The following is a 25080-nucleotide window of genomic DNA, read 5'->3' on the forward strand; positions in this document are numbered from 1 at the left end:
CTACTGCTAACCCCATTTCATGTCATACTAACACACACTGTATGCATCATTACACATCTCTCACTAAGCAAGCGTGCCATGTATTGTACATTATAGCAATATACAGCATTACAAAAATAAGTTTCTTTCTCTGTATGACTCAAATGTCAAAGGGATAATAAAACAAATGTTAGTTAAAGCACCACGTTATCTTATCTCACCTTGCACTGATGCTAAACATGGTGTCCACAAGATGAAACAACAAAATATCAGAACAACACAACTTTGCACAGCTTATTGTGGCATGTCGGTGACAGGCCCATGGGTGCTCAACCAACCTCCAACCTTCAGACACAAATACAACCCATCTCACTGCCCCGTGTAAGCTGTGTTCTTATAGCTCTAGGACACAAACTAAGGTCTTATTCACAAGAAATATGACACATGTACCTTAAACAAAATAAGAGCTCTCACTGTATCTCCATTTGTGACTTATTCCTCACACATCTGCTTTGTGATAGAGACTTGGCCGGTGCACTGGGGTTCCAGTGGAGTCAGTACATATAGAAGCTGGGCCACATTGACTGGATAAAGTTCTTTGTAAATAGGAACATTAATTCCTTCTAATCAAAACACATGGTGGTTTCAAGGAGGTGTTACTAAACTGATATATCCTCACCATTGTTACAGGTAGCATGTTACATTTTAGACATTTGAATAATTACACATGCCTTGCAAGAGCATTGATACAGGTAACACCACATATTATACATCATATGCATCATTACAAATAACATGGCTTAGAAGAACCTCTTATTACAGGTAACATGTCATACAAAAGTACATTGATACAGGTGAGTCGAGTCGAGGTGAGGTGAGGTGAGGTGAGGTGAGGTGAGGTGAGGTGAGGTGAGGTGAAATGGGAGAAAACATCAAGAATATTTCGCTCATATGACAACATGTATGCATGTGTATGGGTGTCTGCTTGTACTAGCCCAGACTCAAACTGGTTCTATAGTGCTGGCTTACTGAGATACCATTCAGTTAACCAAGAATACACTACTGAGACACATTATACTGACTCCCAGCCACCCAGTCCTTGTTGTATCCATTAATGCCAAGCGCCAGGCAGACACTAAAAATTACGTTATTTGTTTTGGTATGACCTCCCACTCTTGGGGCAGATGCTCTTACCGATACACGACGATACAGGTAACATGCATGTGCATTTATTACAACAGGCTTGATACAGGTAATACAAGCCTTACAACAGCCTTGATACAGGTAATACATGCCTTACAACAGCCTTGATACAGGTAATACATGCCTTACAACAGCCTTGATACAGGTAATACATGCCTTACAACAGCCTTGATACAGGTAATACATGCCTTACAACAGCCTTGATACAGGTAATACATGCCTTACAACAGCCTTGATACAGGTAATGCCTTACAACAGCCTTGATACAGGTAATGCCTTACAACAGCCTTGATACAGGTAATACATGCCTTACAACAGCCTTGATACAGGTAATACATGCCTTACAACAGCCTTGATACAGGTAATGCCGTACAACAGCCTTGTTACAGGTAATGCATGCCTTACAACAGCCTTGATACAGGTAATACATGCCTTACAACATCCTTGATACAGGTAATACATGCCTTACAACAGCCTTGATACAGGTAATGCATGCCTTACAATATAGCATAATACCAAGCTGTAGTACTGTACTGGAAACAATTCCAACTCCAGGGACAGTGGGTAAATCATTTTGCTTTCAAAATATTTCAGTTAGCTGTAACATGCCTAATGAATGTGGATTGACACAGGACAGTGTCACAGGTTGTATCACTCTACTATCTTTAGGAACTACACATACAAAGGAATGAGTGAATGTACACTGCCTGGGCTTGCCATAGAAGGATCACATGGAGTAGTGACCAAACAGTGTGACTTGGTTTATTTTGTGTTAACTAGCTTTTAGCTGATGGAAAGAGAGGTTACTTATAACATCATCCACTGGTTTGTCTGGTTGAGATTTGAATATTTAGTATAAATGACACACGACAATACTGCTATTGTGTGTAAGGTCAGAACAGTCTACATTTCCTGGTGACGTGAGCGCCCTGGAGCAAGTGTAGCTGTCCCTCTGCACAAGAAGTAGTGTGCTGGGCCGGATACACTATCAAATTGTAAGCACTGCCTCGTGCAACAATGACACAATGACATTCTACTGAAACTGATTGCAGCATTACAACCCCATTCTACTTTCTGTCAACGAACAACAATTTAAAGGCAAATGCATGGTACTTTTCCTGTCCTGATTCATCATGCAATGTCTGCATACATCCCTCAGTGACTATCATGCTTTGTGTTTCTATCTGTATGTCTGTCTGTGCTTTCATAACACACAACACAACTTGCAGCAATGACACCGCTGACATGAAATCAAACTGTCTCAATGTCAGATTGTCTGAAATCTAGAGGTATTATGACACAGCACTGTATAGTGATAAAGGGCATATGTAGCCTAATACAAATTATGCATTACATTACAAGTAATGTGGAGTTAAAAACAATAAAAAGCCTTTTAAGATTAATCAGTTTTGCAGATTCTCTATATTTTCTGAACAAATAACAATGTATATGGTTATCCCTTTAATGTTTCACGGTTGTAATTCACCTGCAAACAGGGAGAGAATAAAAATGATGTGTCTGGTCCAGCTACATCGGAAGCTATTTCAGTTGTCAACACACTGATGATTATTCAAGATGGTTGCCTCAATCAAAATAATTCAGCTATGTCAACAGAAGTTTGTTCATTATACAAGAGAAAATGTCAAGTGAAATGTTGCAGATGATGGTGTCTCAACAACTACAACTATCTTATAGCCATTTACCCACAAAATGTGTTGTGTTAACATGATGCCAGTCACAGTAACACCAAGTTGGAGATCCACTTAAACTGCTGGGTATTAAATATTTAAGCAAGTAAACATATTTCCATAAACACTTAATTTTATTAGACAATTCACGGAACAACTGTGTCCTCACACATAAATGATAACTCAGTTATTCAACTATCGGGTCATAAAAAGTGTTCTAAAACTGGATAATATTTGTAATCTATTTTATTCAAATTTCAAATCTATTTAATGAAATTTGCTGCAAACTATGACAGAATTACCATTATTGATGCCTTAGACCTATCCCGAGTGGTCAGAGAATTGATACAAACATCATATATACCATACTTGATATACTCATTACAGTTATACAAAAGTGTATCTTATCTGCTTGACAAACAAAACGGTTATATTTGTTACTTCAGTGCAAAAAGATGGATGATGGGCATACCACAAGTAAAGTGAACCATAGGGAAGTTGTAGCGCAAATGGGGCTGCGCAGCATAGAGAATATGACAAGTCTTCCTATATGCGATTGAAGCAAGCAAAGGTTGGCAACATACTTCCAACGCTTTGGATGAAAGAATATTTTTCATGTCAAAATAAAATAAAGCTACCATCAAAATATACTTCCACTCCCATTTCCTGACTTGGTTGTGCTCTCAGATTTTCTACTCCATGTTTAATAATTACTCATGTGAAATAACTTTTATTCAACATTTCAAGAGCCACCCATGGTATTCTGATATTTCTTCGCCTCCATTACCCCTGCCAGCTTCAGGTTGAACGGAGTGACGGAACAAGAATAAACAGAAATTAAAAAGAAATACCATATTGCCGAATTTTATCATGAACCTGTTGGAGTTTATTATTTGTCATTTCTGTCGTCGCTATTGTTAGAATTTTCATAAAATTGATTCTGCATAAAAACACTTCTGGTGTAATGGGCGAATGAAGCAGGGGAGGTAGCTGTAAGTATTCCATATGGGATAATACCCTCCTCTTCCTTCACTCTGTTGAACCTTAAGCTGGAAGGGGGAATGGAGGCGAAGAATCGTCTGATATACCACAAGTTGCGCTTAAAATGTTGAATAAAAAATATTTCATGTATTTGTTCAACACAGGGTTGGAAATGTGAGAGCACAACCCAGTGAAGAAATGGGTATATCCTTTTGATGGTGGTGATATTTTATTTTGACATGAAAAATATTTTTCAAAACGAAGCTTCACTCGCATATAAGAATACTGGTCATTTTCTCTATGCTGCACAACCCACTTGCATTAGAGTTTGCCTATGGGTGAACTAAAAACCTAAACGCCACTGCAATAATTAAAAAAAACAAACCAAGAAAACAAAGACATCAATATCACCCACAATGGTAAAATACTCTTCATGAATATGTCAGTTAGTTATGACTATGTCAAATGTTTTTGGTGTGAATATTGTGTGAGTGAGTGAGTGAGTTTAATTTTGTGCCACACTCAGGAATATTCCAGTTATATGAAAGCATCCTGTAAATAATATAATCTGGACTAGATAGTCCTGTGATCTACAACATGAAAATTGATCTAGGTATGTGTTAACTAAGTCATTGACTAGACTGCAAAGTGGAAAGAGATAAAACGAAAGGAGTTAAAGTTCTGTTCCTGAAAAGAGCACTACCACCAATTTCAGTAATTTCTTTCTTTGTTAATCAGAAAAACAAAACTACCAAAAGGCACCAGATCAACACAAGACTATCTATGTGCCAAATTTGGTGAAGAAATATTGAACGGTTTTAAAATACTGCTCCTGAAAAAACAAACAAAAACAAATGTGTACGGACGGACAAGCCACATTTTAATATCCCTGAAAAAACAAGTTGTGGGGGATAAGAAGATGGACACATTACACACACACACACACACCACCCCCTACGTGACAATACTACGATGCAGATGGTATCAATAAATACTATGCCCTATAGAAAACACATCACAGCAGCTAAATCCACTGACACAGTCCCCAGATGAAAATATCTAATTTCATATCTACAATCTAAAGTGGCCAGATCATGAGAACAGATAACCATCTCAAACAACCTGCTCTAATGTAGCTGTCATTGAGTGTCAGCTCTGACAAAAGAAGTTGTGTGACACATAAGCCATACCAAAGACCATCAAAAACAACCCACAGTATCTTGACATGCACGCCATCAGGACTCCACAGATTCCAGCTGTGCTACAAGGAACTGTCCAATGAAGACAAATTACTTCACAGCCAGAGTACTGCCAGCACTTTAATTTGATTGTAACAATATCTCATGTCTCTTTTGTGTCAGCCCTGTTACTAAAGAAGATGCTGGGTATTTTCAAAATTGGGCTTGAAATTACCAAAGGTCAGAGAGCTTTGTTTAAATGCTACCATACTGAGCAATGAAGTAGCATGAATGTGATGGTAACAAGTGCAATCCCATGTGAGCGTTGTGTAAGAGACGTGCATGATTACAGTCTGGCATGCAGCAGGGTGTCATCATGGTGTGTAACCTCAATAGACATCCTTTGACATGAATGAGGAAAAAAGACCATGGCCTTGAGTAGAAGCTTGTGCATTGCGGTGACAAAATCATGGATGGGATCAACTAAAGGTGAATAATGATGTAAAATGCGAAGACTAAGGGATATACATTTAAGAAGAGGTGAAAACTGGCAGTGGAACTTGCCTCATTGTACAAAACTATTCTATCCATCAAATGCCAAACTTGAGTGAGTGAGCGAGTGATGTCACATGTAATAAAATAGTCGATATAAGACTGAAGGCCTGGATAACAATTCATGACAATCAGTGTAATTATTGTTAAATTTTAGAAAAAATTTTACATGGTGAAAAGACCAATGAAATATTTGAAACTGCTGGGTTTTTACCTTCAAAAGTATACATTCTGTGCAATGATCAGATTTCTCCACCAGACACATATAAAGTGTTTTCTTTATTTTCAGAGTGTCAGAAGGACAATTAACTGAAAACGCCAAAACAGTCAGGCCATATATGTGAAATGTTTCACTCCCTGTATGTTTGTGTTACTATTGCTTATTTGTACTGCTTGTCCTCTGACATCTGACCAACCAGATAAGCTAGAGTTTGATATGATATAATGATGGACTTCAACTCATTCGACAAACACCAAATTCTGGCAACAAAATTCTTCAAACACATGATTCAAGAAGAGATCAGAAACAAGTAATATACTTCATGAGGTCCTAGGCTAGTCTATCACAGTTATACTTGGATAATTCATATAGAACTCTGATTGACTGGCAACACTGGTATCAGATGGCAAATAATTATGGTATAGAGTTTCATGGCTAACATTTAAAACCACCTGAAGTGTATTCAAATGATGCAAGTAGGCACAAAGAAAAAAGATTATGCTTTTGTCACATGATAAGGTTTCTTGGCGCTATCTTTCCTGAAACACTATTCTGCAGCCTGGAGCAATAAAGAAGCACTTGTATCTAAATAATGGCATGCATTGCATGATGTCATTCAGTCTCCTGCTATGTTGGTGATCAAAGATAATGACTGTCATGTTATCTCACATTTTTGCACGTACAGGGAAATGAGAGTTTGATGTATGCTGATAGTATACAAATTACCTTTCAAACAAAAACAATCTCACTGGCAGATTGGATTTCAGTAAGCAGATCACTGATTAAATCTATCTTTGATGTTATAAAATTGTTCAAAGGAAACTGTCATCCTTTGACAGCCAGTAAGCTCAGGCTTGTTGAATTTAACTACACTGACAAAAGTGACAGCAGACGTTTCTTCACCATTTCATGATGCTAATGATTTTGCATTGGTAACAAAACAAGAATATATGTTGCAACCATGGTAACCTGACCCATCATATGGCTTGCAATGTTGACAAGATCTATTATTACTTGTTGGGAAAGAAATGACCCTTGTAAATTGCTGGTGTATCACATAAGTGCACTTTATGTTTCTAAAAGGTTAATAGAGCTTTTACACCGACATACACACATTTGCCTCTGTTCTACTTGTCTATGTAATGTTTAATATTGCAGTCATCAATATTCCAGCAGAATGACCACAATCTGAGTCAGATAATCCAGCGATGAGCATTGTTCAACACAAGAAGAATACGATGATATGTTTCAACCAAGTTAGAAAGTCCAACCACCTGACCCTGCCCTGATAACATTTATCAATGTTGGGCCAATGTCTGTCAATGTTGGCCCAACTCTGATTGCTATTGGTTGTCGTTTAATGCCACACACAGCAATATTCCAGCTATAAGGTAGTGAGCGGTATAATCTAGTCTGGACCAGACAATCCAGTGATCAACATTGTGAGTATATACGAGGACAATTGGAATACAATGACATTTAGGTCAACTAAGTCAGCGAGTCTGATCACCACCCCACCCTTAAGGAGAAATACCAGTGACAGGTCACTTCAGTGTACAGACATACAGTAGAAACCTATGGTCTACTGCATTTACCTGTGCACAGAGTGCAGGTCACAAACCAGGTCAAGTTAAGCAATGTTGGTCACGGAGAGTTCATGGATGGGTGACTGTTTGCCAACTTGACTCTTAAGAGTTTTTAGGACTTCTGTCCTGCCCCACAAGCAAGTTCCTATGAGGTCAAACCTTAGGCAAGTGAGTTTGTTAAAAATTGCCTCTCTTCACCCAGCAGACAATGGGTACCCGGGGAACAGCCACATGATTGTTAACCTACAAGCACTCACAGGCAGCTTGGTTTCCTTGATGTTTTCTGTATTAAAAATATCTATACAGGACAATTTCCACCTTACTGACAACAAATATAGGTAAATGCACAAGTGCAACCCATTGGCCATCATACTAAAGTCCCTAACAACAATATTACTGGCACTTTGTATGAACACTACCTAAGTAGTGGCCACACAAGCCTTAAAAAAGGAAGAGTCCTAATTCCCTCTGACTTCAAATGCATGAACACTTCTCTAAGATTAAAGTGAGTGAACAACAGTTTATGCCACCATCATATCAAGGTTGTCTAATTATGAGTAAGCCTTACAAATCCCCACCTGGGGATGAATCTAAGAATTAATAATGGCCTCAATGCCCTGCCTCACAATCTTGTGAGTGTTGGTTGGGATATTCAATATATCAGGACATGAAGCTGCTCAACTTTACTTCTTTCTATCTACCCAAATATTCTGTTGAGAAAGACTAGAAATGCATACACATCATCCTGCACAAATACTGTGTGTGCTTGGGAACAGAAACATGCTGTATCATCCTCTCAGAACTTGAGCAATATTCAGCTGTAATCCTTAGAAATGATTGTATACAAGGTGGACAGCACAGTCAGTTGAACAATGTGTAATACCATCCTGTTTGACAAGAAAAGACATTCCCTGGATACACCCAATCCCCTGACCAATATTCACTCGGTAAATATTTGCCAAATATACACCCAGCATGTGTTCCTTGTATTCAGTGTAAACAACTAGTCTTATATTTCACCACTGGCTTTCAGCAAGCACAGGTTTTTTTTGAATAGTTCATTGAAAGACAAAATAATTCTTTCTGAATCTTTGTCAGTTTTGGCAAAGTGAAATTCTATAGTACCAGTCACCTATAGCTGTTACCATTGTAAGACAAAAGAACGATGTAGGCTAGCATCTACTACATCAACAAGCCCATCCAGTTCTAGTTATCTAGACCAACAATTTTACAGCACTACTCACACATCAATCACGTTTTTATGATGGTTACATCAACGTAATAAGGACAACTGATGCACGTATGTAGGGAATGACATTAAAATGTTTTTCTTATTACTTTCACACACAGATTCAAGCAGACAGACATGGGCCTCCTTGACTCATGATTACATGAACGGTCACTTCTATTAGTCTGACGTCTACTTAAAAGCCAAGCCAAGCCAAGCCAAGCCAAGCCAAGCCAAGCCAAGCCAAGCCAAGCCAAGCCAAGCCAAGCCAAGCCAAGCCAAGCCAAGCCAAGCCAAGCCAAGCCAAGCCAAGCCAAGCCAAGCCAAGCCAAGCCAAGCCAAGCCAAGCCAAGCCAAGCCATTAACTGAAAACTTCTCTTGGTTGTGCTGTCAGAGATTGTCAGGGTAAAATACAGCATACACAGATATGACACTATAGACAAGAGGCATCATTCACTGAAGTCTAATCTCTCTCAGGTCTATCGTCAAAGAGACTGTCAGGGTAAAATGCAGTATACAAGGACATGGCACTATAGACAAGAGGCATCATTCACTGAAGTCTAATCTCTCTCAGGTGAGTCGTCAAAGAGACTGTCAGGGTAAAATACAGTATACATGGACATGGCACTATACACAAGAGGCATCATTCACTGAAGTCTCACCTCCTTCAGTTATGTCGTCACAGAGACTGTCAGGGTGAAATACAGTATACATGGACACGACACTAAAGACAACAGGTAGCACACAGGAAGTCTAAACTCCCTCAGTTGTTGTCACAGGGATAGTCATGGTAAAATACAGCATACATGGACAAGGCACTATAGACAACAGGAAGAACTCACTGATGATAAAACCAACTGTGCAGTCATCTGGAAGACGGGTTTTCTTGCCAACAGTCATCAATCGACCTCCACTGAAAAAATATATATCATAATTTGATACTCTAGTGTTATAAGGTTTAACACTAATTTTAAACTCTATTTCTGAAATCATAACAGATGCATTGTACTTTTTTTTCATGCATCAGTGGACATCTAACAGTCATGGAAAGAAGCTAGCCTGATGTGACCTTTCATTATGTTTGTTGAACTCGGCTACCTCATGTTTTCCGTGGCTGGATAGGGCCCTTTCATTGAGGCAGCTATCTCTACACACAGTCATTGTGAATAATCATTTTGATTTGAACAACTTGATTTTATCTTCAGACTTGTTCAGGAAGAAGAATTGTATACAAAACAGCTAATTTCCTACAGGTATGATTGGAGATAAATTCTTAAAACAACAATATTGCCCAAACATACAAGATTTAAGGGAGAAGTGAGGTGTCAAGGGTGTGTGTATTGTTGTGTTATAGATGATTGAGCTGATAGAGTCATGCATGTGTGTGTTGGGGAGGTGGTGGCTACTGTAGTGTTAGCCTACCCAGTGGAAACACAGCAGGTCAGTTCGGATGATCTGCAGTAGTATAATTAATTATACTACTTCTGTTCAGATAAAACATTGAGACTCAGAGCTGACCTTACCTAGTCCCTTACCTATGTACTGCTGAGCACAAGGCAAGGAAACAACAAGAACCACATGTTTGGTGTCAGGCAGGAGACCAAACTGTCAATTTCCACACCCAGGTGGACACTATCAATAAGACAACAGAGCTATCTATGAGATGTACAGCAAACAGATCAAGTATTGTGTGTTGTAAATAATGACAGCTTACAAAAATAAATCAATTCCTTCAACCTTCTCAAATTGTAATCAGTGTCTTGTCTTCAGAGTAAAATTTTCAGCTGACAAGCCTCATTCCCTGATAGATTAGTGATATTATTTGACACTACTATGACGGGAAAACTGGTTATGTTCAAAACAAATGTCCTTGACATAACACACGACATCCACACAGCAAGTGGTATGTGTAGCAAGTGTTGTCAGAGTACATACCTTGCATGTGGCATCATCTTCAGGGCAAGACCCTTGCTGATACAGAACCCAGCACCTCCAGTAGCAAACCAGAAAACAAGTTTTTGCTGAAATATAAACAATTCATTTAAGATATGGGAATCTTGTTTAACCACAGACATGCATGAGTTCTGATGATATTGGACAAGGTAGCCTTGTTTATCAGGACAGCACTCCTTTCACTTCCGTATGTCTATGTTATTATATATTGTGATTGTGGTAGGCCTACATCTGTTTTGTGAAACATGGGCATGATTAACATCTCAAAACGGTTCGAAATACAGTCATCTCTCGCAATAACGCACTTCGCGATACTGCGGATTTGGTTAAACTGCGGGGTAATCCGTGGCTCCCATAAAAAAGTTGAACTCGGGTACATAACGTAAGCCAGTGAAATTCAGTGCGGATGGCAACTGACAGTGTTTATCGTACATATCCATTGTGTTTCAGATGCTTAAAACATACAGGGTTTTCTCAATAATAATCATACCAACATCGTAGTAGTAACTTGTGAAAGACAAGCATGCCATCAGTCAAGTTACGACGAGTACTTACAATGTTGGCTGTGATGCAACACACCTCGCTATAGCACAATTAGACACAGTCATTCAAGAACATATGGTGTCAGAAAACGCATTTTATTTGATTAAATTCAATCCCACGTTTATTCATTAAAACTGTTGACTGAAACAACTGAGACACCGTGATGTCATCCATGAACCCCAAGACCCGCGTTATGGTGAGGGATGACTGTAGTAAAGTCTCACTGAGGTAGAATTTATTACCACTGAAACAAAGACATATGAAATGAATTCACACATTAAGTCTCTGGATATCTAGTAGCAGTGTTGGTATTGATCAAACTGAATAGGAATCTTGGAACTGGACAGGTTAATCATGTGAAAGAATTCACTTCAATGTTCAAAGTGCACACTGAAGTAAAGTAAGCTAGTTCCTAAAACTGACACACACTCAATCAATAATCAATCAAATATATCCAACATTTTTCCAAACCCCAAAAATACAATAAGGGCAATCTTCACAAATTTGAGCGGCATATCGATCCAACGAAATTTGAAAATACAAATTAAAGAAATTATTTGAGAGATTGATTTCACTGATGGAAGCTTGCTGTGAACTGTCTGCCTAGAGTAATGATGTCTGATATGACGCAGGCTGCAGACGTTGTGTTATCATGGGTAAAGCAGGGTGGAGTTGGCCTTATACTGGGCCAGGAGTTATTTATCAACATACTTGTATATTGACAGGGTAATATTGGTAGCAGGATCATTCAACACGAGGCCTGCCTCTGCTATCTTATCGCTAGGCGCCACAAGCTTAAACCCTGGCATGGCTTTCAAGTCAGTTACTGTGTGTCTTATCTCCAGTCACTCATATCAACATCTTCTATATAGCTCAGCCTTCTTCAAGTGAGACTTCAGGAGACTGCAAGGCCATCATGGATTAATACTATCATTACCAAGGACATATTTAACCAATTTGTCACTTTAAGTTGATAAACAACATTTAGAAAGATAGGACATGCAGCATGTCTTTGCAGTAAAAATATTCTCTTTAAAATGTTTTTCACTTTTGATTAAGAAAATGAAAAAAAAAAAAAAAAATCAGAAATGAAAAAGCTGTGATATTGAGATGGCTATGTGTAGGTCGATGTTAGCTCCGAAAGGGTCCGACATGTCTAAGATTGATGCTTCCAACCACTAGAGGTTAGACATTGAATCTCCAATAACTCGACCTTCACAATCAATCTAGCTTGTTTGTGTCCCTGAGTGACATTTTGACCAAAAACGAAACCTTGCTCTTCAGGGACAGAATCTCAATGGGTTCAATAACTTAAAAACTTTAAAAAAGGTACTTTCAACTGCTGAAGATTGACTAACACTTCCAGAATCCACAACTGAAACATTGCCCCTTCTGTGTTTCATGATAATCAGCACAGAATCAGTTTTATTGACTGGACTACGAAGATTTGCTGCCTACACCATCCAGAAATCCTTGAGCTCTTATTGATGCAGCCATATTTAATCAGAGATGAACCCTAGGGTAACCATCGATTGATTTCATGAAGACCATCCAGAATATGCATCATCTTGAGGTTATTCATGCCTACTTGCAACACAAAATAAGCCTATCCTTGTACACTGCACACACTTCTAAATGAATATATGCATGCCTGGTCACCTGTCTAGCACACAGGTTTTCCACAGGTACACTTATAAGAAAGTTGACAGATATGTTTTCATGAGAATCAGTCAGTATCCAAAGAAATTTTAAGTCCTGTGATATGGTGTATCTATGAACAGTGTATCTACATGCACAGATGAAATACTTCATGGAGGTTTGACCTTGACCTATGAAAATAGGGGTCCAGGGCTCAAAATTGCAAATGTCCATATATGAATATGACAGCCCTTTAAAGTAATAAAAATGTGTAGAGTGCCATAAGACTTAGGAATTACTTTAATAACAGGAGCCATATATTTCATGTCAAGAATGTGGTAACATAATTTGGTTAGACTTAGTTTCTGGTATGATTGATATTTATCAGACGAACTAGCCAACATTATTCTTCAAGAAAGACTTGTGGGACTGAAAGAACAATAGATGACTTAAAGCATGAATGAAAAATACTTCCTACTTGTATTACTGATTGATGAGCATTACTTTCCCTGAATAAATCTGTTACCATGTCTTTATGCTGACTTTATCCAAGCCACCAAAGAATGTCCGTTTGGGTCTGTTCACACTGAAATATTACCAAAATGCTGATTGGAAGCCTGTTGACTGTCCCTCTGATTCATTCAAGCCTTATTATGTACTGACCAACCCTTAAGCTTTGTGCTGGTATTTTTATAATTAGAACCCATATCATACATGATTCTTAGTCTTAATTCTTTTTATCCAACTGTTCCACAATATTATGGTTTAGGATGGACATGGATGCACAGTGAGACTAAAATGCAACATTTACAATTTTTATTAACAATAGTGACATCATGGTTTTTAGAACAAGTTATGTTCCATGATAAGGTTTGCCAAGAACACTGACACTGATGGACCATGAAGCATGAAGGCTGAAGGAATATCAGACACACTGACACGAGTTTGTCTCTGTTGCCTGAGTTAAGTCTAATGACTAGCATGAGCAGATATCCAGGGTAAAAATTAGCAGGGACCCACAACCAGCCAGAATCTGGTTAAACATGCACTGTATCATCTGATCCACAACAGGATAATCCAACGACCTGCACTATCCAATCCACAAAGACAATGATCTTATCTGACCTGTCTTACATTGATCATATAGGGATCTTATAGCATAACCCACAAGAAAGAAGGAAAAGAGAGACCCACAGCATCCCATCCAAAACCATAAGAGGTATGAGACAACAAATACAGGCTCAGGATTTTTGGAGCATCTGTTCTATGATAAGCATGACATATTGGGCTACTGTTTTGACTTGAATCATCAGGGTCAGAAGTAGGATGTGTGTAGGACTGCATCTTACCCCAACACACTGCTGAAGCTAGATCATCTATATATGTTTCAAAAGGTTCAAATAAGAACTATCAACAGTGACTATTTCAATTTTCTTGAATATTCTATCAAAAACTCCTCTTAAAAAAAATCCCTCTAACATTATTTAAACTTTGATCTCTTAAAAAACACAAACCACAAACCTTGCTAACTGACTCAGTGACATAAAAATACAAGACAAATAAAACAGTCACATGGCCATGATTGCAGATACACCAATTGGATGAAAATTCCTAAAAAATAAATCTATTGATTTCTTCATCCTAACCAAATAATTTCTCATGTACAATGTTTGCCTTATTCGAAACAGATTGTACTTTGTAATCCTTGCAGAAATGTACATTTTCTTCTGTCATACCATATTCAACATATGTACGCAGCAGTCTCTTGATGTGTATTCGACCCATGAAGGTCCTGGGGTAGAATAGGCCTTCAGCAACCCATGCTTGCCATAAAAGGTGACTATGCTTGTCATAAGAAGCGATTAACGGGATCGGGTGGTCAGCCTTGCTGACTTGGTTGACACTTGTCATCGGTTCCCAATTGCGCAGATCGATGCTCATGTTGTTGGTCACTGGATTGTCTGGTCCAGACTCGATTATTTACAGACTGCCGCCATATAGCTGGAATATTGCCAAGTGCGGCGTAAAACTAAAATCACTCACTCACTCGCTCACTTGAAGTGTATTCAACCTGGCAGCTTATATGTTCCTCAATACAGTCACTCTCACTTCATCTCTCAGACAGAAAATACACCTCATTATCCGTCCACACAAACAACACACATATATATAGTCTGGTTCATAATTATTGAGAATTTTTCTTCTTACTTTGAGCTATCTTAACACCTCAACTGATTCACTGATACTTAACACTAAGTAATGGTATAAGGGAGGTAACTCATCTTGGCCTACTGAGTATAGTACAATTAGAGTTACCTCCCCTGAATTTGTAGCAGACATCATTTTCCTCAGCACTGTCAACAATGTCTGCTGAAGATAAAAGAAGGTTGATTTTTGAGTTGTGTAATCAAGGAATTGATGATGTAAATACATTGGCAGAGAGAACAGGAACTCCTCTTTCTACTGTGTATAGGATTAGGAAGAATTTTGAAGAGGGAAAGGATTTTGGGCACCAGAAAGGAGCAGGGAGGTCCAGAAAATTGGACTTCTCAGATCGCCTCCGGCTGGGAATTTTAGCGTCTAAAAAGCAAAGGGCAAGCATCTCCAACATCAGGTATGAAATGATAGAAAGGGGATCAACAGTTGTATCAAAATCTACAGTTAGAAGAAATTTGATTGATCTTGGATGGGAGAAAAAGACTGGAATTCCTTCTCCTCTCATGAAACAAGAACATAAAGACAGGCGTGTTGAGTGGTGTTTGGCACATGAAAACTTTGACTGGGAAAATGTGATTTTTACTGATGAAAGCTCAATATGGGTTTATCCCAATAATGTGAAAATATGGACAAAGTCTGCGTCAGCACCGTTGTATCGACGACCTAAATACAGCCCAAAGTTTCATGTATGGGGAGGGATATCCTTATTAGGAACGACCCCGCTGTGTGTGTTTGAGGGAAATCTGACAAGTCAACGCTACACTAACATATTAGATAATTTTCTCCTTCCATGTGCACATGTGTTTTATGGAAATGACTGGATTTTGCAGCAAGATAATGATCTTAAACACACCGCAAAACATGCCAAGCAGTGGTTTCAGGAGAACAATGTGACGGCATTACCATTTCCTGCATATAGTCCTGACTTAAATCCCATTGAGGACATTTGGGGGATGATGAAGGAATGTGTGAATCAAAAGGGGTTGACAAAAATTGAAGACATGAAGAGAGAAGTGGTCCGATACTGGGACAGCATAACTCACGAGACACTAACCTCTCTGATAGGAAGTATGCCTACCCGTCTTAGACTGTGCCGTGAAGCTCAAGGAGACTTGATAAAATATTAAATTGTTACCTACACAACATGAAAAGGTCAGTTCACGTTCACAATACATTCAATTTTATATGATTTGTTCTAGTTTAATAATATGAAATGCTTTAGCTATTCTCAATAATTTTGAACCATACTGTATATACAGTGAGAGGTGAGAAGTCATGCAGTATTCCTTGACAGCTGAGAGCAATACATAGGGCTTTCAATGTTCTGAATAGTTCTGTATGTTGTAGATGTTATATTGTAACATATGTTTTATTTAGGATTTAAACTTTCATAGTAAAATACAGATTCTAGAACTTGGTTGAGTCCCACCAGGGATGCGAACCCACACCTTCAGAGCCACGCACCTAATTGCCAACACACAAACTCAGCCATCAAACCTACTTAGCCATTGTGGCTTCCAATGTTATATTGTTTGGTATGACCTATAAGTTCAAAATGACATACTAATGGAAACACTGAGTGTTAACGAATAGTACTCTGTACAGTAAAATCTCCCAAGTGATATTCTACCTTGATTGACAGCTGCTATCTCTACTTCTAAACCCCTTGTGTTGACTACAGTTGATTTGTTATGACACTCATCTTATAATGACAGATGTGTTGATTTCATTCCAACCACGTTTCAGGGCTGTAACAATACACACATATGTTTGCCTAAGCTTGCACATACAAACAATAAGAGCATTAAAGTAAACAAGCATCAGCTGTGATGTATCGAAACAAACCCCATGGATGTGGCCAGGATCACAACAATGTTTAATTAGTTTAAATGACATTTAACAGCCTGGAATTAGTACATACATGTTCTTCAGACAAACAAAGTGTCCTGCACTCACTAATCTCTATAAATTCCTCATCAGTGATAACAAACTGTCTCGGTCACATCCAGTCGTCCTATCCTGTTTACATGGGTGGTTTAAAATTTTAAAACCCGATGCTCAGTAATGGTTTATCAAACAAAAGGAAACTGAATGTGCAACTGTTAGGTTGAAGGTAATTTTCTCTGGTAAAATTGTTCTTGTTTCAAGCAAACCACTTATTGGCTTCTTGAGTTTCATAGTGATCATAAAACACCACACGAAAAATCAGTATTTGCTAAACTTCCGTATGTTAGCAAATGTATGTTTCATCTGACGGCCATATGAACAACATTTCAAATCTGTGTTTCATCTGGCTTTCCGATTTACACATGATTAAAGGGGATTTTCTTTTGAAATAACAAACATAAAACTATGCATTTACATGTGTTTCACGGGTGTGTTATTCTGGCCACTGCTTTCATGTGTTTTCTAACATGTGTAACAAACGTAAATGCTGTGAATGTACGACATGGATTTTAATACCTTGAAATTTTGTGTGACCAAGGTTAGGTTTAGCGTATACCTAATACACATGTAAATAATAGCTAATGCGTATCTATTGACACATCAATTTAACATGTATTTCAATGGTTCAGTAATACATGTAATACAACTGTCACATCGGGTTTGTTTGCACATCCAACCATGCCTTAATGTACTGAGATAATCAGAAAAACGTGTGTTAGCTAAACAAGGGTGCAATATTCTGGTTTTTTTTCAAGCTCTGCACTGTGTGCAACCTGGCTTTTAGAATGTGGCTGCGCTGTCAAAATTTTGCTGCATCAGAAAGTAATGTCACTGGTTCTAAAATGAAACATATAGACTTGTTTACCAGTATCAAATATATTCATCAGAAGCAGACCCCGTAGTGAAAAATGAAGAATAATTTTGCTTAATTTTTTCATCACCTTTATTTACATCTCAATTACTTTTAAGCAAACTGATTTACAAGTACACATATGTTTTTGTTTGTAACAAGTGATGCAGACAGAAACACGTTCGAGTCCCTTACTTCCCAATGACAGCTATAAGATCTTGGGAAGTTTTTGTTACCCACTCTACATGCAACCTGTTACTAAGGTAACCAGCACCAGCTAGTACACGTTGCTAACAGAGAGTGAGTGAGTGATTTTAGTTTTATGCCCCACTAAGCAATATTCCAGCTATATGGTGGCGGTCTGTAAATAATCAAGTCTGGACCAGACAATCCAGTGATCAACAACATGAGCATCGATCTGCGCAATTGGGAACCGAAAACATGTGTCAACCAAGTCAGCAAGCCTGACCACCCGATCCCGTTAGTTGCCTCTTACAACAAGCATAGTTGCTTGATGTGGCAAGCATGGGTTGCTGAAGGCCTATCCTACCCCAGGACCTTCACGGGTCTGTTAACAGAGAAATCGGACCCTGTAGTCATTTGATGTGTTTACAAGGTTCATATATTGGGTCCTTTCTTTTGTAATTGCCTTTTTGCCTCCAAAATAACTTGACAAGCTGTATAAGTGTAATAATAATGGTATTAAACATTTGTAAAACAGGTATTATCTGTACATCTGAGCGGTTCTGGCAGTTTATTGTCTTGTTTTTATACATCAACAAGTTATCTTGTGGCTTTACTTTAGCATCTTACCATCCTGTGAAGATACATAATGTTGACTCCTTAAAACTTGAAATTTGGTTTCAAGCTCATCACACTTGCTTAAATGCAGCAATGATCAATCTAGATCAATGTGCGTGTGCGTGTGCGTGTAGGAGATTTGGATCTAGTCCCTGAACACTAAAGCTTGCATCAACTGCATGTGCTCATCATACAATCAATTCAGCCATGCAGTTTATCTAAGCTTTAAGTACTTGCAAATAAGGAAATATACTCATTATTTACTTATTGGATTGGCTGTAACTCTGCATTGATTCCAACTGCTGAAGGACAGATGGGCTCCCTCAGTCGCCAAGCAGCAGGTTTATTGGTAAATAGAGGAATCATTTTAAGATTACACAGACCCAACACATAGCAGGAAATATGAATATCCCAGACAAGAAAAACTGATTGATCCAGGAAGTATGTAAATAGTGCCTTGTTATACAAATGATGGCATTGTGGTTACCTAGTATAAGAACTCATGAAGAATTAACAGGTAATGCCCCTGATGTATTAACATGAATTTTCACAGTTCTGTAGCTTTTGGCCCTGGAATACTGTCACCAAACATTTTCTATCTTCACACTGGGTTCCAGATATACTTCCTGGGGCAGTTCTAGAAGCATCCACAAAACCGAGTATCATTTAAAGGTCACATGCAAGGTAAAAACACAACTTTGCAGATTCTGGTACCTTTCGGTATGCACATACCGAAACAAATCATCAAAAATGCCAATTCAACCTAAAAAGTTGTAAAAGACAAGATGAAAAAAAGACTTGAAATCAGAGTTCAGACGATTCACTAATTTTCCCTCAGCGCTGGGGGAAAAGGTGCTTTCAACAGTTGTGCTGTGCTATGGCCATAACGCATGTGCAGTGAATAGGTTTATGGAGATTGAAACAGCATGCATGCAGGAGTATAAAGTCGTGAGAAGTAGTCTTATCTTGGTCATGTAAACAAACAAGTATATAATCTGCTCGTTACATATAAAAAAATTGATAACTGTGGTAAGCAGCCTCTGTCAGAGAAAATGTCTGGTTTATTGACACCTATATGTCTGCCTGTCTGTTAATGACAATATACAATACACAGCTTCAGTTATTGAGCACTCACAATTTGAACCCATCAGGCTAATATGCCATAAACAAAATAAATTGATTTATCACACAATAGGTAGTGTTTTTGGCAGGATAAAGCCAACAGATATTTTCGGTATCCGTTGAGGTCATATATGGATACCGAAGCAAATTAGAGAGGTCATATGCAAATTGTAGGGACTACTTTCAGAGTGTAAAGAAACGTGGCTTCAAGGTGCACAGTGTCACGCGAACATTAAAGTGAATTTGATGTTCAACAGGTTAAATGAAACTTTAGCAACTTTCGCACGTTTTTGTCATTTATCAAACTAAGTTAGTATTTGGTGACAACAATATGCTCTGTAACATAAAAGCTGACTGGGAACTGCATGACGCAACGCAAATGAGTGATCAGTCGAAAACTGCGTCACCGAGCTTGTGATGTCGCGTATTTCTACGCACATATTTGTGACGTCATAGATATGTGGGCACATCTCAGGAAGTTTAGTTTCATAATCTGTGACAAATGAAATCACATTTTTTTAAATTTTAAGTAAGAATGACTTTGTATGATAAATAGATTATCACAGTCATGTGTTTTGGGATGGTTAATATCCTGCATTAGGAATAAACACTATGTATTTAGCTTGCCAAGGCTCTCTAAATACAATGTTTATTCCCAATGCAGGATATTAACCATCCCACAACACACTTGCGTGATAACCTACATTTATGACCCGAATCCTGTCTCTGCCACATTATGTAATTAGGCAGGTGTGATACTTGTACACATGATATGTTTTTATGTCTGTGGGTTGCAAACAAACTGCATCCTTTTTTCTTGGTTGACTGGATCTGACGGAAACTGGTGCAAACTCTTGTCAGTTTCAAGTCCTGCTTTGTACTTGGACGAATGACAGATTCCAGCCACGTAGTAGTTCACCATCTCTACTGTGATAATTTTTATTGGATCGAACGCAAATTCAGAGAGCACGTGTTTACAAAACCCAACATCTCTATATAGTGAGTGAGTGAGTGAGTTTAGTTTTACGTCGCACTTAGCAATATTCCAGCCATATGGCGACGGTCTGTAAATAATCGAGTCTGGACCAGACAATCCAGTGATCAACAACATGAGCATCGATCTGCGCAATGGGGAACCGATGACATGTGTCAACCAAGTCAGCTAGTCTGACCACCCGATCCCGTTAGTCGCCTCTTACGACAAGCATAGTCACCTTTTATGGCAAGCATGGGTTGCTGAAGGCCTATTCTACCCCGGGACCTTCACGGGTCAACATCTCTATATACATTCTTTATGGATAACAACTTCTTCTAGGGTATATGATTTTGTTTGACAGTGGGATATGAATCCATACTGAAATGACGCATCAGGTATAATAAAAGAAGTTGCTATCCATAAAGAATCTTACTTTCTTGTAACTTGACATACTTCTAAAATGCCCATCAAAACAGATCATCTTTCTGTACACACAATGAGCCCTCAGTGTATCAGCAAATGAAACAGCCTATCGGCTCTCCCGAGGGCTTTGTTTGGAGGGAAGTAAGCCCAAGTACAAAATATTGGACTTTTGAATCGCGATTGTACCCTTATAATTTTGTTTAAATGTTTTTTTTCACAAGCAGCAATGTATAATATATGTCATGAATTAGTGATAATTGTGTTTTAATTATGTTTGATTTCTTGGTTGCATGTGACCTTTAAAGGGGCACTGATGCGGAGCAATTTCCGTGGACTGGTGTAAACTTTTGTTATTGTTTTTCTCCCGTGAATACCCAGATGATATCCCAGAATTCGTGACTGGTTTGTGACCTCTGCCGTGCAGTCCGTATGCGCACTTGATAGTTTAATTATAGACAGATCAACTGAGGTGAAGTCATTTTTACTTCTTTACAAATGTATTATGAAAACAAATGAAACACTTTAAAGGTTAATCATCTGCCAGTGGTAGAAATGGTAAAAAAAACTATTAGGACGGGAAAATATCGAAGCCAATGTACGTCTCCATATTTGGTCTCATAACCCTAATTAGTTTATTGTCATATTTGTATGATTTTGAAAATTAATGAAAGAACACACGATCTGCTTATACTCATAGTAAATTTCTAACATAACAGCAACATTTATACATTGTATAGATTGCCAATGTGGATCCTATTTCACACACATACGCGATCTAGTGTGTGTTTTCCGTCATATAGATTCTGCTGAATGCTACAACAAATAAATTACAACAAAATGCAAATAATGAATGTAAAACAGACTAATTTTATAGCAACGATGTCAGGCTACTACCTTGTTCAGGAATGTATCCATCATTATCCACATAAAAGAAATCGTATTCCATTCATCTGCAGCTGGTAAATAATCCTTCTCTGTGTCAGGTGTCTTGCAACTGTCAAATTTACGAAAAAGTAACACATCGTTTCACGTCTTTCGTTGGTGAAAACCTCATAGCCCTCTCATTGGTCACCCAAGATAGCACACCTGGCAACTAATTGTATGATGCCCGCTATTCTAAGTAATTTAATTAACCAATAATGAGCAATCAATCAATCAACGCAAGGGTGGTTAATTCTTTGAAGGGAGGATGTTGTTTTTACACTCGCCCTTCACGACAGGGTGTAGTCATCTACACATACTGCCTTTTGATAAATCCGCTAGAAGATAACAGTAATTAATCAATCAGTGTGTTATCGGTTAATCCTTTGATCTATGTTTGTTTTTGTAACTCAGCTGATAAACCCTCTTGCATCACTTACATGCACATATTACATAATATACAATACATTTGCCATTACAGACCTTAATTTATAATGTTGAGTATTTACTCCAGACAGGAGAAATGCCAAATGGGAACCTTTGTTGAGTAACCGAAGGGGTGTTACTACTAATTATACCTGTTATAAATTCATTGATTGACCATCCAGACAATGATGACAAATAACACCTGTAGGTTTGCACCATCAAACGCCAGTTACAGCAAGGAAGATGTAATCTCTGTGTCGCATGCAGCCTGAAAACACTTAGGGGCTGAAACTGTTTTGAGGATACCAACGGAATTTCGTTACATAAGGAATACATACAGGCATTTGCTGTGTACTTGGGTAAATAGCTGAAATAAGGGGTTTTTTACGTAAGAAAATTTTCAGATTTCTCTACCAAAGGCAAAGTCATCGTTTATTTTTTTGTTTACGAATTAAAAAAAATCAAATGTGTGTTTTTATTATCATAAATAATAAACCATTGTAGCTACCATAGCTACCAAAATTTACGTATGATATTTGATATTTCTATCACAGCTGAACCAACACTCAAAACTACCTAAATATAAAGCTTTGCAATGTTTCGGACTGAAACAAATGGCTTGATACGTGCCTGTAGACATCATATTTTCATGTAACATGATTAAATATCGAGGTTAAAACTACAGAAATAGGATCAAATTGGATCAGTAACTATACCATCCAAGCATCCGAAAAAACCTACACTGCTGGGATATTTCGTTACGATCAGACAAGGAATACCATGGATATTTTTAAATAATGGCATATGACGGGCATCCGGCTTCCTGACTGTTTAGGTGAAGAAATTCTGCTAATATTGACAGGAGCCCAGTTCCTTTGTCCGTCACGGTCGAAGGAGCGGGCGCTGACCAATTTGCAGTTTGGTTTCGTAATTAGACCGTTGGCGAGAAACATTATTCGCTCCGCATCAGTGCCCCTTTAAATCTTGGGTTTGGTACATATCTCTGACTAACCATCAACTTTACCACTGATTTTACAATAACATAATTTATTACTGGACAATTGTTTGAAAAAATAGAAAAGAGTATCTTTAGAAATTATAGCTTGGAATTTTAAACAATAAATCTTTATTGGTTTTTACTGTAAATAATCAACTTCGATTTCTGAATCAAAATGCCATGATTACAAATGAAGAGATGACACATTGCTTGACAGTAATCTGAATCAGTAATCCCATGGCAATGTAAGGGTATATTCTACATGCTCCTCTACTGAGAGGCCCAAAGGCCAGTTGTGGTTCCAACATTGCTGAAGGAGACACAGCCTTGTATGTGCATTGTAACCATTTACTAGACTACAAACTGACTTTCTGTATTTATTATTGAATGGCTGTGTTGGGAATTTTGTCAGTGATCTTGGCTTGCAATCAGTTTAATCTATGAAGTCATCAATCCTAATCTCTTTCTGCTGGTAGATTCACTGTCTGTTGCCATGAAATTAACAACCCAAGGTGCTCATTTGCCTCATGAACTTGTCACTTTATTGACTATTCTATATTGATAATGGACATTGTGATCAATAATTGCATTGCCTTAGCAGAACCAATCAGTTTCCCATCATAATATATCATCTGAACATCCTTTTTTGACATCATGAAACAGAAATTACACTAGCCCTAGTATCAATGCATGAATATTCCTGCTGCATATATGACAGATTTGAATTTGGCAAGCATGACTTCATGTGAGGGGAAATTTGGCTGTTACATTTCACTTCATTTAAAGATATTGCATTCAAACAGTTGTATCATGGGCATCAGATGAACATGAGTTTGTGCAATAACGCATAATGTCTGAAATGTCTCACATGTTAGAAGCCGGCAGCTGAATAAAATATATGTTAATATAAACAAAAAATATGTTATTTTCTTACTATTAAACCAAAATATCCCAAAACAAGAGTCTTAATAGTTAACTCTATTGACACAATGTTTAATGTACAGGCCATGTTAGCTGAGATTAAATTTGTGATGTCAACCATATATTGATACAACCTTAATCCCATAACTCAACCACGAAATCATTTTCATGAAATTATCCAGCACTTAAGGACCTCTGTACTAAGTGGGTCTAGACAGGACCGTAAATACCCAAGGCTAATCATTAAAATATTCACCATGTTCAAAGTCACCCCCTACATCTTAAAAACAGTTCAAAACCTTATAACATAATGTTATTATCGTATATACCCGTGTATAATGCGACCACCCTCTACACCCCTTCAAAATCGAGGATAAATCATATACCCTGTATACAATGCGACCACCCTCTACACCCCTTCAAAATCGAGGATAAATCATATACCCTGTATACAATGCGACCACCCTCTACACCCCTTCAAAATCGAGGATAAATCATATACCCTGTATACAATGCGACCACCCTCTACACCCCTTCAAAATCGAGGATAAATCATATACCCTGTATATAATGCGACCACCCTCTACACCCCTTCAAAATCGAGGATAAATCATATACCCTGTATATAATGCGACCACCCTCTACACCCCTTCAAAATCGAGGATAAATCATATACCCTGTATACAATGCGACCACCCTCTACACCCCTTCAAAATCGAGGATAAATCAT

The 25080-nt window shown here is 38.1% G+C and overlaps 1 protein-coding gene across 1 annotated transcript in view; it reads right to left on the reverse strand.

Moving 5' to 3' along the window:
* Positions 1-25080, reverse strand: part of LOC137285261 (fringe glycosyltransferase-like) — a 64475-nt gene that overhangs the window by 13637 nt on the left and 25758 nt on the right. The window contains exons 6-7 of the mRNA XM_067817572.1: positions 10551-10636; positions 9458-9528 (exon numbers count right to left, since the gene is read on the reverse strand). Of these exons, the coding sequence (XP_067673673.1) occupies positions 9458-9528; positions 10551-10636 (157 nt within the window). The remainder of the gene's footprint in view (positions 1-9457; positions 9529-10550; positions 10637-25080) is intronic.

Source organism: Haliotis asinina, chromosome 5 (genome assembly GCF_037392515.1).
Source record: "Haliotis asinina isolate JCU_RB_2024 chromosome 5, JCU_Hal_asi_v2, whole genome shotgun sequence".
Taxonomy (NCBI): Eukaryota; Metazoa; Mollusca; class Gastropoda; order Lepetellida; family Haliotidae; genus Haliotis; species Haliotis asinina.